Consider the following 18,352-nt stretch of genomic DNA (forward strand, 5'->3'; position numbering starts at 1 on the left):
TGCAGTTTGATTGATTAAATTAATAGCCTATTTTATTAGACAAAAATGTAGAACAGTAGTGTCATAGAGTGTAAAATGCCATTTGGTTTAATGTCACAGAATGCAGTGCCACGTAGAGCAGCATGATAAATGGTTAACTTTATAGTGTGTTCAAAAATGGCAGATCTGCAAGTTCAGTGTCTTGAATGAGATGTGCTGTGAGTTTGCATATCTGCTATTGTCCAGCATAGGACCGTTGCACAGTGAAGTATAAACAAGGCTTTAGGATTTATAAGTTGTTTTTAGAATATAATAGAATATTCACTCCAGTGAATAGCATTTATCCATTTAGATAACTTTTTGATGTTATTTAATTACTTATTTTTACACAGAAACATAATGTGTGTCTTTACAATAACTGTAATGTAATAATAATACTAATAATGTAATGTAATAATTATTAATTAAATAACCTTATTTTATTCTGAAGGCAACCGGATGTCTTAAATTAGCTAGCTCTCAGACAGGAAGTTCTAAATTAGCTCAAAAGACGGAGCCAGGGTGGATTAGGTTTAGGCGTGGGAAGGATTCCCACATGCAACAGCTTCTGCTGTTGAAGATTTTACACTAACTAGACTAATGTGCGCTATGGGAGTGTGTGCGTGCCTGTGCACGCGTGATTTATTTGTGGTGGGGATTCAGTTCCGGGGTTGACCAGAAGCGGAAAGTAGCGTAACGTTGTTGTTAGCGTGCTAGGAGATCGCTAGCAATAAGTTCGAGAGAGAGAGTTCACTCAACTTCACTGCACCTTATTGTTGCTACCCTGTTATTGTTCATTAAATCAAAATACCGGTAATTACTAAGAAGGTTGTCATGTCTTCTGGGGAAGCGAACCCTACCAATCAGTACAATTATTTATTTTGTTCTGTTCCACATTAGCTATGTCCAATGTAAACGCATGTTTTCTCGTGTCAATAAAGCTCATTTGAATTAACCTCGCGTTACCAGGGTTACGCGGCTTTCAGTTTCCACACCACCGACCGGATACAGTAGGCTCTATGCCGGATCTGACCACTACAGTAAATAGAAACCAGGCTTTCCACACAGTCGCGAGCGTATGTTAAGTTGTTGCAACGAGTGCAAGTTCTTGCGTTTGATTTGTCTGGTGGATTGACTGGATTCTCCTCGAATATTTTCCAGTCGGTAAGAGATCGTCTGTTGATTGATGACTTTGATCGGTTTATACGAACAATAATTATTGTTGAACCTATAAGGCCAAATCCCGGCCAATCAACGTTAAAAAAGCCGGTAGGGGTATTGCAAGGCGTCTGGTCGTCTGCAGTTGCGGTTCTCTCTGCAAGATGGCGGAATTAATGAGAGAGACGTGTGGCGGTGCCTCTAGAAAAAAATATATGTAGCGACGTATATAGGGACCCAAGCACAGTGAAAATTCTCGTTTAGATCGGTAAGTATTTCTATAACGCAGCACTTGATTGTTTACTGCTATCAAGCTATCGCTACAGCATACAGGTGCAGCGTCTTGTTGACGCTTGCTAGCAACATTAGCATGATGATAGCAATAATGATGATGGGGCCTGCCCTGCAGACTCTGAGGAGGTTTCTGGAAATAAACGTATTTAACGTGTTGGGGAGTAGTTGAAACCTGCGTATGGAAATGAAAATGCCACCTTTAATCTTCCATGACATATTTTGAAGATCTACATTATTGGGCGACATTGAGCTCCTCTTGACTCCTTGTTCTTTTTCCTATTTTAGCTCGCTCACAGAGGGATACCGTGGAGGATGAACAAGAGCCTAGAGACCACACATTAAGCTGAATGCATTGTGATTTCCAATAATTGAGACAGTAATTCTAAAAGCTGTCTACATTAATGAAAAGAACAATGTAGTCAGCTTAGCATATTCAACACTGGTACACGGTCTATACACAGGGATGCTCCTCTGCATGTGCTTTGCTTTCAACTAAGCTCGTGGAAGAAACCGTTCCATATAGGTAAATAGTGTTGAGAGTAAATAGCCATTTAGTATAAATCTAAAAAGCAAGTAAAGATGGAGATAGACGATATACTGCCCCCTCTCCCCTTGGAGCCACCTAGTGATGAATTCGGACAGGGCGATGGCCGAGCACCTCCACTACCTCCCCTGCAAACGTCCAGTGAGGCAGAGCTAATGGACGTTGGCTCTGGTGGTGATGGACCCACACACACCCCAGAAGGGGATGGGGAAGCACAGCCGCAGCTCTTCACTAACGGCTCCTTAACATTCTGTACTCACCTTACAAATGAGGGACCTCCTCCCCAGTGCCCCCGAACAGCTCGCCACGCTCCCCATGTCACCAAGTTCCTCCCTGACCTCAAGTTGCTCCGAGACGTTAAGATCCGTGTGAGCTTCACAGAGAGTAGCAATAGCAAAGAAAGGAAGGTCTTGTACACTGGCATAGGGCAGGGCAATGCAATGGAGGTTGGCATGGATAGCCTGAATGGTGAGTTGCATGATTCCAGCGAGCAAGGGGCAGGCGAGACTAGCTCTAGCTCCGGTGTCGGGAACGGCGCAGGCAGAGGAGAGGAGTCTGAGGTAGATCTGGAGAACAAGGTAGAGTTTGCTGTACTTGATGAGCTGGATGACTTCAGTGACAACTTTCTGGATCACGATGACCGGGAGCCCGGTGGCTTTAGGTCAGAGGTGATAGTTCAGCAGGATCAGGCGGAAGACGAGGTCCTGACATACGCTTATGAGGTATGTCGTCTTCCCACCCCTCTTTACTAGAGCCTAGAACTTCACACTCAACCTATGCTATCATCCTGTGTCAAGTGAATAATGTATGCAATTATGCATCGTACTTTTGTGCTTTGACCAGTTTTTTCAGTTTTGTCCCTTCTTTGAAGTGACACTTGTGCATATTCATTCAGCCTATGGTGTTTTTAAATCATTATTTTCTTCGCTGTTCATTAGTATGTTGATTGCCAAGTACTGAGTTCAGTGCAGGCAGTAGAATGTATTTAACCACTTTATGACATGTACAGTATACTTTTAATTGAAACAGTATGGTACCTTTTTATACTGAAATTGAAGAAACTTTGTCATCCACAGAAACTAGTATTTTGTCATACATATTGATTTTCATTGTAATTTATCCGACCATTTACTTATTTAAAGCTTTCATTTAAGTTGCTATGTGTTATTACTGCTGCTTAAATGTACTTAAGTGATATTTGGTTCAAACAAATCTGTTTGATTAAAAGGTTCAGGCTCTAATATATTTTGTATATTAGAGTATATAGTGTTTAACATCAGATGCATTGCCAGTTTCAGCCAATCAGGAGAGTGTCATTGTATTTGTCTTGTATCCTGTATGTGTTCTCTCTCCTGATTGGGTCCAATTGGTCCTGACCTGAACATGCATTTGTTTCCCCCTAAAGAGCTGGAGAGACATGGACACTCTGGTTACTGACCGAACACTTAGTTTAACAAAGAATCACTTTACCCTACTTTAACCACTTAGTAACCATGCATATTAAATTAATTTATGTGCACAGAATCAAAACATAATGAGATTTTGGTAGAAGTTTGGGTTCTGTGGTTACCTCTCCATGTAATGAATACAATACAAATCAGTACATAAGTACTACATAGTAAGTACATATCACGCACTCTTTAGTAATTAGTACGTAAACAAATACAAAGTTAAATATCTCATGTGTGTTGTATGGAGTCAAATCATGGTAGATTTGCACAACCCAAACCAGTGCCATTGTGCTTTAAATGAATTTGAATGCAATTTCTAAGTTCATGATTGTGCTTGAATTAAGTACTAGAAAATACTGTAAATTGTTAAGATGACTTTGGCCTCAAGTGGGGGACCTGGCTTCGATTCCCGGGTAGGACATGAAAGTTAAGGATTGCAACTTTAGGTAGAACATTAGGGCTATGGAACTAGAAGTAATCTAACTATATTAAAATAGTCCATTCATACGAGGAAATCAATAAATCACTTTGGCGTTTCCATTCAATACGAGGAACTCGCGTTAAAATACGAAGTAATGCCTGAACAACTCTGTTAACACACAATCAGTGCCGGAAATTTCTTTCAAAATAGAAGCTCAGGGTCCCGGGAAGATATGGCCGCTTTTACTCTGTAAGCCCCCCTTCCCTTCCGGACAAAAACCGGGAGACTATTTTTGCTTGCTTACCTCGCTAAGATTGCGATATAAGTCGCTGATGAGGAGGAGGAGGAGGGGCCAACTCCAAAAAAAATCTGAATATTTTTCTCTTTGATATCAATGAAAATGCGCTAGTCCTAGCAACCCGTCTGTTGGATTAGTTATGACGTTCCCACACGTCGTACGGTCTAAATGGATTAAAAACGCTTATGTAATGTTGCGCTCTGCCTGCCTCTTAACACTGCGCTGCCGCTGTCAGCCTGTGACTTAACACGGCTGTGTTCTTTTGCGGTCTGGTTCGAAAGCAGCCATTAACTTCCTGGTTCACTGGCCAACAATCCTCCTTATTTAGTCTGAATCTACGGCGCTGTCCGTGCTTTTGATCAGAACGGCGATGTTCTGTCCTAATTTCTGACTTCATCATGCATCTCGTTTAGAATATTAGCGTGAGGTAGTAATTGAAGTTTTCACCTCCTGGTTTTGGGGGGAAATGGGGAAATGGCTTTCCAGAGTAAAATCTCTATCTATACAACATTGTAGATGATACAATTGGAAGCATTTTGCATTCCAATTCAGGAAAGATTGACTACACACCTTCACCTTGAAAGTGCTTGGGGAAAAATGCCATAAATTGAGCTCTGGGATGGGTGACGCCCACACACCCAGACTGGCTAGTCTTCTATCCCTTCCCCCTTGATCTTAACCACAGTCTCTTTTAGGAGGAGTTTGATAATGACGTGGATGCACTGCTGGAGGAGGGTCTACCGGTACCCAAGAAGATGCGTATGGCAGAGGATAAATATGGCGGGGAGAGCGACCATCACTCAGATGGAGAGGGAGGTGTCCAGCCCATGATGACCAAAATTAAGACTGTCCTGAAGAGTGAGTGGTGCTGCGGGTCTGCCGGTTGGATTGAGTATTATTTGGGTGGGGGAGCAAAGCTCCTGGATTTATGCCTGTCAAGTGTCAAGATGTTTTTACTTGATGGTATTAACAGTGAATAACTCATGAATAATCCAGGGATATGAAGGGCAGTTGTTGTCTAGGTATTGTGGCTGTGATTCATCCTTGCTGTTAGTTTTGTAAAGACTTTTACAGTTTCACTCCGTTTTTAAAGAGGCTAGTGTCAGAGATATACCAAAATTAGGCGTGCACAAGTAGTTAATTTTCTCACTGACTGAGTATTTTACATAATATTTCAACCATTTTACTGTAGAGCAGGGGTTTTCAACTGTTGGCCATGGATCACTGGTGAAGGTCCCTAACCACACATTTAGTAATATAGGAAAGTAAAGATGATTTTGTTTAGAAAACTACCACAGCTGTTGGTATTTGAAGTAAGGACATTGTCTCCACCAGGCCGAAGGCATGGGGAGAGAGCATGTTTTGCACTCTGTCCGTGTGTGTGTGTGTGTGTGTCCGTGTCCGTCCCTTCGTCCGTCTGTTACCAGCTAATCTCCGGCACCGTTAACCGGGTCGATGCCAAATTGTGCACACACTCCCTGGATGCCAACATGAACCTCTGCCCCAAATTTTCCAGAACGGCCTGTTATAGCACCACCAGGGGGCCGACTTTTGAAAAACACATTTATTACACCAGATAGATTATTCACCTATTGGACAGAAAACAAGTCACCTCTCGGTACAAGTGTTGGCACTTGTCCTTGTGAAGCTATTTAGACAAGTATTCTTTACCCTTCAGTGATAACACAGCGTGGTTCTGTAAGTCAGAAGAAAAGGAAAATGGGTGGAGAGCTAATGACACGGGGTTTTATAACCTAGTGCGGGGCTGAGCCTGCGTCATTGCGCATAGCCTGTGGTCTTAAAGATACAGTCCACGGGAGTGCATGTATACAATAGAAATATATATTTCTATATTCTTCTGTAAAAGAAGAGTGGAGATGTTCTCTCATATGCAATATGGAGCTGATATTAATTAAAGAGTTAAAATAACCACTATCTCTATAGTCATGTATGCAAGACAGATCTGTCCGATATGTCATATTCCATCCTAATTGGCCAACATTGGCATTCAAAGTTTGCAGGATTGGCCCGTTTTGAACAAAAAGCCTCAAATCATGAACGCAGCGTGCAATTTATGTGTAATCTTTCACAGACTTTCCTACTAGACTGAGGAGTATATCCCACCCTTTTCACATTGGCCTGTTATAGCAAAACAGTGGTGTGCCATGCGTGAAATTGGAACAACACGAGTATGTGACTTATTAATACCAGTAGGGGGTGCCAGAAACAGGAGTATGCTGTGCCTGCTGCCTGCTAATGAGAGAGAGAGAGAGAGAGAGAGAGAGAGAGGGGAGTTGCACCACTTGGTTCACACAGGTGTGATTTTTTTTCATTTGCTGCTTTCTTTCGTTTTAGGGATTTTAGCTGTTTTTGACAGGGGGCGGGGGCATTCGAGCATGGGGCTAAATATGTATTTCTTTACAAAATATTATGGCGATTTCATTTTTTATTATTTACTATAGTCCTACTAGACCCCAAGAAATTACATCTGGCCACAGAAGTTCACAGGATCTATTGAATATGAAGGTAGCCTACTGGGGAGAAGCTACACTGTGTCATAGGCTCAATATGTCAGTTTGACACATTCAGTAGATCTCGTGATCTTTTGTGGCCAGATGGTCTAGTAGGACTATAGTAAATAAGATAAGAAATCGCTATAACATTTAGTAAAATAATACATATTTTGCCCCATGCTCAAATGCCCCCGCCACCCTGTTAAAAACAGCTAAAATCCCTAAAACAAAAGAAAGCAGCAAATGGGGAAAAAAAAAAACACTCATCTTTTACTTTCTCTAATAACAACCTAAAACATGAACCTTGGTTGAAAAAAACTAAAGTTGTCCTTAACCTATTCTGACCGGGCACCCATTTTGGTGTCAGCATCATGTTATGCTTTAGTTATTTAAAAATAGCAGATCTACAAGCTCATATCGCGCCACCGAGTGGCGCGATACGAGCTTGTAGGTCTGCTATTTTTTTTAAATCGAAGAGCGACTGACATTTTTAGAATCTGATCTCAGGTCAGAATGGGTTCATCAGGACCAGTGTGTGTCCGGCGGAAACCTCGTATGAATCTGATCTCAGGTCAGAATGGGTTAAAGCTTAACTACCACAGAAGAGGATCAAAGTAGGAAATGCAGTCCCTTCTGAATCTGAAGTTCTGTATGAATCAGGCAGAATTCCAGTTACAGCAATGAAGTGTTTTTATTACTTTTTGCAACTACTGGCTTGGCCTAGGTTGGAGCCAGAAAATCATATGAAAAGTTTTCTGTGACTTCTGTCCACCACTATAACCAAGAATAGACAGACTGCAACTCAAGAAATACCATATCCGCACCAAACTTAATGGTGTTCCTCAGGTTGATTCTTAGTCAGGATGTTCATATCACTAATTACTTATATGCTAATTGGTCTGTAGTGCTCTACCTGTGATCTAAACATTAGTTAATTCCATTCAATCTTATTAAAGATTGAATGGAATGAACTAATGTTTAGATCACAGGTAGAGCAGTTTCCGGCGGTATAGCTTTTTTTTAATCCTCTCAAATCGTGGACATTGAAATGGCCCAATGTGCGCATCCAAGATCATAAAATGTTTTGGCAACACCTTGTTGAACAAGCACATTTAAGATGAAAAGCATGTGGATGCTTTTATAAACATTTTTAAATGGGGGTATTGATTCTTGTTGGTTGTATTCACCGATTGGAAAATCCATACTGCAGATCACAAAGGAGAGCCGGGTAGGAGAGGTAATTTTTGTCTCTTGTCTCCTGGTTGGTTTTAACCACTGGTAAAACGTGACCCAAATTATCGTCATCCTTTTCAGCAGAGGGGTCCAATTAGTGCATGTATCTTTCTATCGTGTGTTCTGCCTTTCCTAGGTCGGGGTCGACCGCCCACTGAGCCCCTCCCTGATGGATGGATCATGACATTCCATAACTCAGGCATTCCAGTCTATCTGCACAGGGAGACACGTGTGGTCACCTGGTCAAGACCATACTTTCTGGGGACTGGAAGTATCAGGGTAAGACAGAATGCTTGCTTGAATTGATAGGTGAGACAGTTTCATACACTCGACTTAGTATAATACGTTTGCTAATAATTTCACATATTGCACATCTTTGTGTTCAGATATCTTAAAATGTATTGGTTTTAATCTTTATTCTATTCTGGGTCTCCATCGTTGGGGTTTAGGACTAGCAAAAAGTAATTTGATCATTCCCAGGAAATAAGAAATTCTTGACAAAGTCTTCAACCTATTGGTCGCTATTCTGTTGCAGGCATTGTACATCGCCCTGGATAAGATCTTCGGCTAAATATAGGCTGCTAAAACGTAACTCCATTAAAACATCAACGTCTGCCCTTCCTTCTTGTTCATCTGGGTACAGAAACATGACGCTCCCACCACCAGCATCCCCTGTCTGCACTACAGGAAGATGAAGGACGCGGAGGAGAAGGAACTCAATGGCGAGGTAACCCCCATTGCCGAGGTGTCTCCCGCCAAGCCGGGTGAGGAGGAGATGGCTGACAGCACAGACAGGGCTGACGAGCCAGACTCCACAGCCCAGGAACAAGAGGAGGGCCAGCCTGTTGTCAGCTCCAATCCAGTGGCTCCAATCAAGAGCCTGGGGATCAAATTGCCCCATGCCTTTGACACAGCTCAGGGAGCCCTGGGACAGGTCAAAGCCAAGGTCGAGGTGTGCAAGGATGAGTCTATAGGTAAAGGAGGAGAGTAAAGCAATTGCGGGATTATGCAAATTTGTATGCCTCATTTTGCTTCTCTTATATATATCATACATCATTATTTTATGTCCTATCAAGAGCTGAATCAATCACGTAATGGCATAAAACATTCTTTGCTACCCATTTCTTAACATCTTGACATTGTTCTCTCACAGGGGATGTGTATTTATATCATGTTTTAGGAGACTTCACTTTTTAAATGGAACATTGATTGTTCCAGATAAAAGGTACAACAAAGTACTATTCATTTTATTTGTTTTTCACTGGATTCTTCTAGATCTCGAAGAGTTCCGTAGGTACTTGGAGAAGCGCTTCGACTTTGAGCAGGTGACTGTGAAGAAGTTCCGCACCTGGGCCGAGCGTAGGCAGTTCAACAGAGACATGAAGAGGAAGCAGGCAGAGTCGGAGAGGCCCATCCTACCTGCCAACCAGAAACTCATCACGCTGTCAGTGTCAGACGCACCCACTAAGAAAGGTAATTTTGGGACTTATGAAGCTATGATTTTGAATTCCATTTTTACTTAACTCAATATACTGTACAGTATCTCTCTGGTTTAACCATGCACTACTTTGTTTTATTAGAATTCGTCATCAACCCTAATGGGAAATCGGAAGTTTGCATACTACATGAATATATGCAACGTGTACTAAAGGTCCGACCTGTTTACAACTTTTTTGAATGTGGTAAGTTTCTATTCTCTTCAGTGACACTTTGAAGTTGTCCTATACATTTTTTACAGTTTTTATTAGCCTGTAATTTGTTTTGGTTCTTCCTTACAGAGAACCCAAGTGAACCCTTTGGAGCCTCGGTCATTATAGATGGAGTGACTTACGGCACTGGAACTGCAAGCAGTAAAAAACTTGCTAAGAATAAAGCTGGTAATGTCCTTGACCATACCACTGGGTGTGTTGAAATCATGCTGGCTTCCCAACTGTTTTTTTCATCTTCACTGTACCGTTGAATACATAGTGAAGTTCCTGGCTCAAAGGGACCCAGTTGATGATCTCAAAGTTATAGCTGCTTTGCTTCACTTTATTCCACTATCGAATTGAGATTTTTACTGGTTTGGGCTATAGTGCTAACCACGAGGATAATTTGCTCACATGCTGTATTTTAGGAAAATATTCCTTTCAAAGTGCCATGTATGCACACTGTACAACAATCTTAAAATGAAACACTTTATTAATCCCTGCTGGAAAATCAGGTTGTTAACAGCAGCACAGGATTGGAGTAGAGGAATAAAAAGTGAAACATACAATAAAGGTCCTTAAGGACCTTTGTTTTATTTGTATTTATTTTTTATGGCAGAAAAATCCTGCAGTATCAAAACAATACCAACCACATTGACTGGTGACATGAAGGAGCAGAAATGTGAAACTAAAATAAAGCCAGTTCAATCACAGACTTGATTGTTGGACCAATCAGTTATAGTATTATTAATACGACGGGGATATCTTCATACAGTGTTAATTTAACTGGGTTTATAACTAACCAAATGCACCCGTTGTTTACATTTTTGAACGGTCTCAGTTAGGATTTTACCGTGTACACTACTTAACATTGTTGTCTTTGTGACTTGCAGCTCGAGCCACACTGGAAATCCTCATCCCTGACTTTGTGAAGCAGACATCTGAGGAGAAGCCTGTAGAGGGCGATGAACTGGAGGTACCGATGAGCACATCCAGACTGACAGAAGTAACAAAGATTTGAAAAAGAGGCTGTACTTGTTACTTGTTACTTGTGACTTTGGTACTCTGAATTGACTATGCAGTTACTCACGTAACCCAATATGTGAACAAAGGGTCACTTTGCATAAGTTTATCATCGGTGATGGGTGGAAACCTCTGTCCAAAAATGTATTGTGACTTGTAGATGGGCTATTTTTCCTACTTTGTGTGACACTTGTATGGCGAAGTGGAGCATTAATTTATGGAAGAAAAAATATATATAACTAGAAAAAGTGCCCTTCTGGGCACAGGTCTCCACCAGGATAGGAATGTAGGACATTGCAGCTTGCCTTCATCTGGTGGTTGGATAAAAGGGCAACAAAAGTAAACTAGGGAGTTGGCATACAAAGTTATCCACAGATCCGTGCAGTTAGAGGTAAAAACACTTTTCGGCCAGTTATAGCGCCACCTTGAGGCTGAGTTGAAATTGTTCATGTGGCATTTCTTCCTCGGCCTAGTGGGAATGTGCGTGCACAATTTGACGGAAATCATGCGATGTGTTCATGATTTGCAGCATTTTGTTTGAAACTGAGCACTCCTGTGAACTTTGGAAGCCAATCTTAACCAATCAGGATGGAGTCTGAGAAATCTGAAAGACCCGTTTCGTTGAATGGCTCTAGAGAGACTGTGTACCAATTTGCGCGATGTTTGGACAAAATCTGTAGGTGTACTGTGCAAAAACATGTTTTGCACAAAGCGGCCTCCTGGTGGCGCTATAACAGGCCGTTCTGGAAAGTTTGAGGTTCATCGTTGGCGTTGAGGTTCATCGTTCGAGATTAGCTGCTCACGGACACACACACGGACGGACACACACACGGACGGACGGACGGACGGACGGACGGAGTGCAAAACATACTCTCCCCCCATGCCTTCGGCCTGGTGGAGACAAAAATTGAGTGTGTGTGTGAATGTGTATTACTAATCTGTAGTCCTTCTGGAAGGAAAAAACGTATACACACACATATATACACACACATATATACACACACACACACACCCCAAATAAGAACATTTTAAAATATATTTCATTTCTGCTAAGCGGGGTGGGGGGAGGGGGGCCCGGGGCAGAATGATGGTCTGTCTCAAGACTAGTGGCTTTTGATATATGCAGACCTGGAAAGCATTTGTCATTTGAGATTTATTTGTCCCTTGGCTGTTGAAAAATAGCATGTATACATTAAGCTCACGGCGCACTTCGTGCCGCGCTATCAACTTGTAGATCTGCTATTTTTGGACCCATTAGAAAATTTGTGCAAATCTTTAAAAATTATTAAAAAACTTACCGGGCTTGGGTCTTAATGGGTTAACAGTAACGGTACCTGCTAGCTAATCCTGATAGTGTTGCTTCTCCTTGTTAATGTCTAAAGAAAACTTCTTGTATAACTAGTGGTTTAACAATGTATTATTCTGCATTCTCACTCACAGTATTTTAACCATATCAGTATTGAAGACTCAAGGGTATACGAGTTGACCAACAAAGCAGGTCTCCTCTCACCATACCAGATTCTTCATGAGTGCCTTAAAAGGTAGGAGGCACTATTTACATGGCATTCATTTGCAATCATTTTTATGACCACCTTCCCTCAGTGTTTGGCATTTCTTTTTTATATATAAATGTCCTTGCCATAGAAACCATGGAATGGGGGATACCAGCATCAAATTTGAAGTTATCCCAGGAAAAAACCAGAAGAGCGAGTATGTGATGACTTGTGGCAAGCACACTGTCCGTGGATGGTGTAAGTATACCATTAAAGGGCCACTTCACCCCTTTTGCAACAAGATCTTATTTTAATTATGTTTGGGAGACACACTTTCCTGGGGTTTTTTATGTGGGTAATATGCGTTTTTAGATATTTTAGTATTTCAAAGTGTCCATGGGCACTTACAGCCCTCCCCCTATCCACAAGGAGGAGCAGTGCACCAAAGCATTATGGGAATTGTAGGCCAGGAACGAAGTGAGCCCAGTGTCGATGACACCATGGAGACTATGGACACCTTGAAATACTGAAATATCTAAACACAAATTACCCACGTAAAAACCACAGAAAAGCGTTTCTTGTCTTCCAAACATAATTAAAATAATATCTGGTTGCAAAAGGGGCGAAGTGGCCCTTTAACTTTGAAATTCAGCACTAATGGATATAACACATTTCATACCTACCCACTTGTTTTATAAGCTGTATGTTTCCATGTTCCCTGGGGTGTTATACCATAGTACCACTAATGCTAGCATTCTGTAGTACTAATAACATTAATGATAGTATTGCTAATGCTACTACAGGCAAGAACAAGAGAGTTGGCAAACAGCTGGCATCTCAGAAGATCCTTCAGATGCTTCATCCCCATGTGAAGAACTGGGGCTCCCTGCTGCGCATGTACGGGCGTGAGAGCAACAAGATGGTAAAGAAGGTGGGTCTCCACCTTGTTCAATGCTATAACATTAAAGGTGTATGGAAAAAACTAAATTTGATTGTGCATGTATCCATATGCATTTTTACAAAGATTCCTAGATTTTTTTTTCTGTGAAAGAACTGAGGTAAGTAAGCTATGTTCTTATTTCTTCTGAATATATATATATATGATCTCTTTTTGCAGGAAAGCAATGATAAGAGTGTGATTGAGCTTCAGCAGTATGCCAAAAAGAACAAGCCAAACCTTCACATCCTCAACAAACTACAAGAAGAGATGAGGAAATTAGCCAAGGACAGGGTAAGAATCTCTGCTTTGCTCACTTGCTCAGAGTTAGATCATGTCTCCTGGGTTTAAAATAGTGGTGGGGGACTTTGAAGTGACAGCCAAGGAGTCCATTACTTACCTGGGGTGCATTTTGGACAACAAGCTTTCAGGAGAAAATATGGCACAAAAAGTAGTTTCAAAGGTAAGCCAGAATATAGCTAGAATATCCAGCCTTTTAGAACACCCTAAAGATCCTGGCTGGGGCTCTTGTACAATGTCACTATGCCTGTACATCTTGGTATACTGGCATTTCTATGACCCTCAAGAAGAAACTCCGGACCTCTCAAAATAAATTGGTTAGAGTGATCCTTAAGTTGCATCCTAGAACTCACCTTCTCCCTGCCTACTTCACTAGTCTGAGGTGGCTTAAAGTGGAGGAGAGAGTATCCCAATTTAAAATGTGTCTAGTTCACAGGATTAGAAATAATGTAGCACCCAAATATTTCAGTGACTACTTTTCAAAGGTTAGTGATACTCACAGGCACTACACCAGAGGGAGCCCTACTGATTTCAAACCCTGCCATTTTCACATCAATATGGGAAAAACATCATTCCTATACTCGGCAGAAGTTCAGTGGAATGGCTTGCCTTCCAGCCTCAAGGTGATCAGTTCCCTTGAAAACTTTAAATCCACATTAAAAAGATGGTTGGCCGATAACATGTCCTAATTTAAAATTGTAAGTATACAGCACAAATGGAAAAATAAATTAATAATAATGAAAAAAGAAAATAAATCCAGTTTTATTGGTCAGTTTTTACGAATTTGTTCTGTTCTGGGGGGGGGGGGGGGGGGGGAGCATACCATCTAAAAAACTCATCCTTGGCAGTCTGAGCCTTTGGGCAAAACTCGCCCAAACTCCTCCTTGGCAGTCAATCAGTTAATACTGTTTAAAGTGAAGTGTATGGAGTTTGCCACAATATCTGCATTTCTTGGCTGCGAGTGATGGCTACAGCAGTGTCCCTGAATGTGTTCAAAGAGTGAGTACTAGGGACAGCAGGTTTGTCCCAGGCAGCATGCTTGGCCACAGCTCTTCGTGTCAGATGAATAGAAGCTGTCGACTCCATGTATTGGTGGGGGGGACGTACTGCAGTTGTCTGCACCCTTCCCAAAACCATAGCCATGACAGGGCCTATACAAAAGGGAGGAATTGGTATGATGATGATTGGAGAGGGGGAAAAAAAAGATTAATCAAGATGTCATGGTTTAGAATATAGATTGATAAAACACAAAAAAGCATGAATCTTGTGCAATGGGATTTTGACCAGTTGCAGTTACAGTTGCAGAGAATGATTAGGCTACTAATATAGTTAATAATTCCAGTTATATAAAACATTCATACGGTAAATATATTCATAAATGAATGTTGATTTGATAATAAAGACCTAATTTAATCAAAGTAATCACGTTATTAAAATTGAGGATTTATTGATTTTGAGTTATCAGTCATTCATAGCTAAATTTGAAGAAAAGAAAATTGAGGGTCAAACATTTTGTATTATAATATAATATAATGCTTTCCGGAGCAATGTTCCCTTTCGGTCTGAAAGTTCTTTTTTTTTTTTTTTTTTTTTTTCAAATTGATTTTGGTATAGTGAATCGATGAATAGTTACATAAGGTTACGTAATACAAGTTACAACATTTTTATTTTATATCAAGGTGGTAGGCTAGCAATTTTAGGAATATTCAGTGGTTCTCAACCTTTTCAGGCTGTGACCCCCCCCCCCCCCCCCCCCCCCCCCAAGTAATCATATTTCAACCCCCCACCCAAACAAGCAATAGAATGGTTCCACAGATAAATATTGTGAAAATAGCCGATCAACAAGCTCGTTGTGAACTTGTAGATCGGCTATTTTCACAATTGTTGCCTCTTTCTTATATTATTTAACAATCTGGCCAATGTTTGACAAGTTTTTATAGCATGGTTTGCTGATTACGGTTGATGCAGTAATGGTCTTTTTCTTTTAGAGCCTTTGAGGTATTAGACAAGTCTTAAAAGTCCTTAAATTGTCACTTCACTGTCATCGACTAAGGGCCGATTCATACTCCTATTTTGTGCAGTAACACACAGGAGGAGAGGAGACCGGTCTGTCGCCTCGCCTGTGTAATCTAAATAAATTGTGGGCAAATGTTGGGATAGGTATTACTGTACTAGTAGATAATACGCACGTTAGGGGGAACATTGGTCCGGAGGAAACCTCATAACTCCATTTTTGATTTTATTCTATAAATCAGTGCTATTGAACACCCTTTACGTCTGTGTGTTTTGAAAATATTGAACCAATGGAAAGTAATAAATGCATTGGACAAAACCTTAACTCCATTGGACCCTCAAACTGTCTGCTAAAACAGCAAACTCCACCACCTCTCTCCTTCTCATGCAAGTAATTGACAATATCTAAATTCACAACACCAACTTTGATGAGGCAGTGTTGCATCGTTTAAAAAATATAAGGTTTTATTAATTTCCTTAAAACGTATATTTTTAATTTCCTGAAACTTTTTGGAGTTATGAGGTTTCCTCTGGACAGCAGAGATATATATTCCATATCCTCCTGCGCAGTCTTTCTGGGAGTTGTAGTCTCGTTGACACCTTGTTATGGCTCGTACACACTGCACGATATTTGCTCTGATTATACTGTCTGGGAGCATTTTTGGCGCTCGCCGACGAAACTTCCGATCTAACCCGAGATCGGGCTTTGATCGCCACATTTATTCCTTGGGTAAATCCCTGTGTCGTACAAATTATTGGTAGCTATATTAGCCCAATATTGCTGTTACGCATGTCACTTGAAAAATGTTGATAACCCACATCGCAGCAGCAGCGCAAACTTTTGGACCTCGTGCGCGTGTGTGTGCGGAATTACAGAATTATTTAATGAAAATCGCTATAGCGCACGTAGGCTACGCTATTGCAAACATTTCACCACAAAGATATGACAGTCTCCTGTAGTGTTAGGATACGACAGGAAGCACGCACATCTCCAGAAATTCTACAGGTGCTGGTCAAAAACATGTACAATGAAAATGAAACACTGATTTGCTCCCAGGAAAATCTGTATTTGTAAGAACGTTTCGTGGGTCTTCGTCATACCTGACGAAGACCCACAGTGGTCGAAACGTTACAAATAAAGACTTTCCCACAGTGGTCGAAACGTTGTTACAAATAAATATTTTCCTGTGCGCTACAAATCAGTGTGCCTTCCTTTTTCAGTCTCCTGTAGTGTGAAATGCATAACGTTCTAATGACTCGCCGACGACTTTAAAACTCCAGTTGCAACAAAGCAATATTGTGTAGTGACTCGTGTGCATTGTGCTCATGATGTCAATTCATTCCCGTTTCTTTTGTCAGGAGGAGACTCGGAAGAAACCCAAGATGACCATCATGGAGTCCGCCCAGCCGGGCAGTGAACCGCTCTGCACTGTTGACGTCTAGGAAACACTGACAACCGACTGACTTGTGGCACTGACGTACAGCCACTGTCACACACTTGCACCATGCTCACTTCACCTTTCACTTGTCTTTATATGCATCACTGAGATACAATGGCAATACAACACCACATTTGAGATTTGACAAAGCTGGTAGGACTTGGCTTGCTTCCTCCCTTACTCTGCTGTTTGTATCGGTTCACTGTGGTGGGGTGGTACTGGCTAGGGGACAAAAATGCACTAATGGATAGCAGAGCAAACATCTACCTCTCTAGATGGATTCTCTGTGTACTGCACTTGGGGAAAACAACATGGTGTGACTAGTGATAATTGTATGAACCATGACGTGGTATGCTTTGCTACTGCAGAGGTTCTCATCTTCAGACCAGGGGACTTGAGCTACTGCTTTAAATTCTACTACATCATTAGTTGCATTCAGTTGTCCTAGGTCTAAACTAGTCTAATTAGATGGATAGAATTAACTCAAGTAGTAATCTGCCTCATAACTTGAGTTAAGAACCATGAACTACGGCATCTAACCACTGGTTACCTATTTTATTTGTTTTAGTAGTGCTGTTTTTGGAACCTCCAGTACTGGCATCTGTTTTTTCTCCCAAGGGGATTACCAGACAGTACATGTTTACTTGACCAACTTAAATCGGATAACCAATTGTATGTGTTTAGTGGGCATTTTAAGTGGTTGGTGTTGCTGAACATTTTGGGTGGTTTATTACAAATATGCTTTTCTGTTATCTTCCTTACAATGGCCAGGTGAAGTTTTGGTTTGCACGTTGAAATATGCCATGTGAAGTGATCACTATTCAGAACCACAATTATGCACTCACGTTCTGTCGGATATTTATGTCAACTAATGCTGGTAGTGCAAAACAATAATGCCGTTACCGGTTAGTGCTAGTATGTGGAGTTATTTAAGTTTCTTTTTTTTTTCTTATGTATTAATAGTAAGTTGGGAACTAATACTTTGAATTGCCTTTTTTTTTTTTTTTTTTTTTACTAACTCTGGCAATACAGAATGAACATATCAACAGACTGCTATACAGGCTGGTCTGACAAACTAGCGTCCTGCTCTCTATTAGCACTACAGAGAGCTGATGCACAGAAGCTTAGAATGCTGTAACAGGTGATATACAAGGTAAACAATTTAACTCGCCTTTTTTCTTTTATGCTTTTACGTGTAGCTAGCGTTTCAATGTTCCCGTTATAATCTATCATGCGATGCCAATGACCCCAACCTGACCACTTGCTAAGTGTCTCACTTTGGAATCCATCATTTTCTGGCCATTTCAGTGCCCTTAAAGGAGTCGAGTCAGGTACATGTTGCCTTAGTTAATCCATTTCATGAAGGGCTCCACAAGTGCATACATTTGGACCTAAAAAGAAGGGAAAATAAACAACCCACTGGATAGAAGGGGGGCGGGGGGGCTGCTGCTATCCAGTGTTTTACTTGAGAACGTTGAGAATTTGTTTAACCAATTTAGTATTTTTAATGGTAATAAATATATATATAA

At 41.0% G+C, this 18,352-nt stretch overlaps 1 protein-coding gene across 3 annotated transcripts; it reads left to right on the plus strand.

The window, feature by feature from the left end:
* Positions 1 to 1,057: 1,057 nt before the first annotated feature.
* On the plus strand, positions 1,058 to 17,837 carry dgcr8 (DGCR8 microprocessor complex subunit). Of its 3 annotated transcripts, none has more exons than XM_083783902.1 (14): positions 1,058 to 1,182; positions 1,756 to 2,736; positions 4,880 to 5,042; positions 8,067 to 8,209; positions 8,574 to 8,904; positions 9,206 to 9,403; positions 9,511 to 9,612; positions 9,709 to 9,807; positions 10,512 to 10,594; positions 12,082 to 12,182; positions 12,286 to 12,392; positions 12,938 to 13,065; positions 13,252 to 13,365; positions 16,744 to 17,837. In XM_083783902.1, the coding sequence occupies exons 2-14, from the start codon at positions 2,050 to 2,052 to the stop codon at positions 16,825 to 16,827; spliced, it is 2,340 nt and encodes a 779-aa protein (XP_083640028.1). In that variant the 5' UTR covers positions 1,058 to 1,182; positions 1,756 to 2,049; the 3' UTR covers positions 16,828 to 17,837. The 3 variants fall into 3 exon arrangements, with proteins under 3 accessions (XP_083640028.1, XP_083640030.1, XP_083640029.1); XM_083783904.1 differs by having other exon boundaries at positions 12,938 to 13,056; XM_083783903.1 differs by lacking the exon at positions 1,058 to 1,182 and adding an exon at positions 1,241 to 1,444.
* The last annotated feature ends 515 nt before the right edge of the window (positions 17,838 to 18,352 follow it).

Source organism: Protomyctophum parallelum, assembly GCF_964188405.1.
Source record: "Protomyctophum parallelum genome assembly, chromosome: 15".
NCBI lineage: Eukaryota > Metazoa > Chordata > Actinopteri > Myctophiformes > Myctophidae > Protomyctophum > Protomyctophum parallelum.

What these genes read in the sequence shown, in the direction of transcription:
- dgcr8 (XM_083783902.1), top strand. Translation starts at nt 2,050, where the DNA reads ATGGAGATAGACGATATACTGCCCCCTCTCCCCTTGGAGCCACCTAGT. An exon ending in TGGGGACTGGAAGTATCAGG is followed by an intron (nt 8,210 to 8,573) that starts GTAAGACAGAAT and finishes ATCTGGGTACAG; the next exon opens with AAACATGACGCTCCCACCAC. An exon ending in GTGCAAGGATGAGTCTATAG is followed by an intron (nt 8,905 to 9,205) that starts GTAAAGGAGGAG and finishes GGATTCTTCTAG; the next exon opens with ATCTCGAAGAGTTCCGTAGG.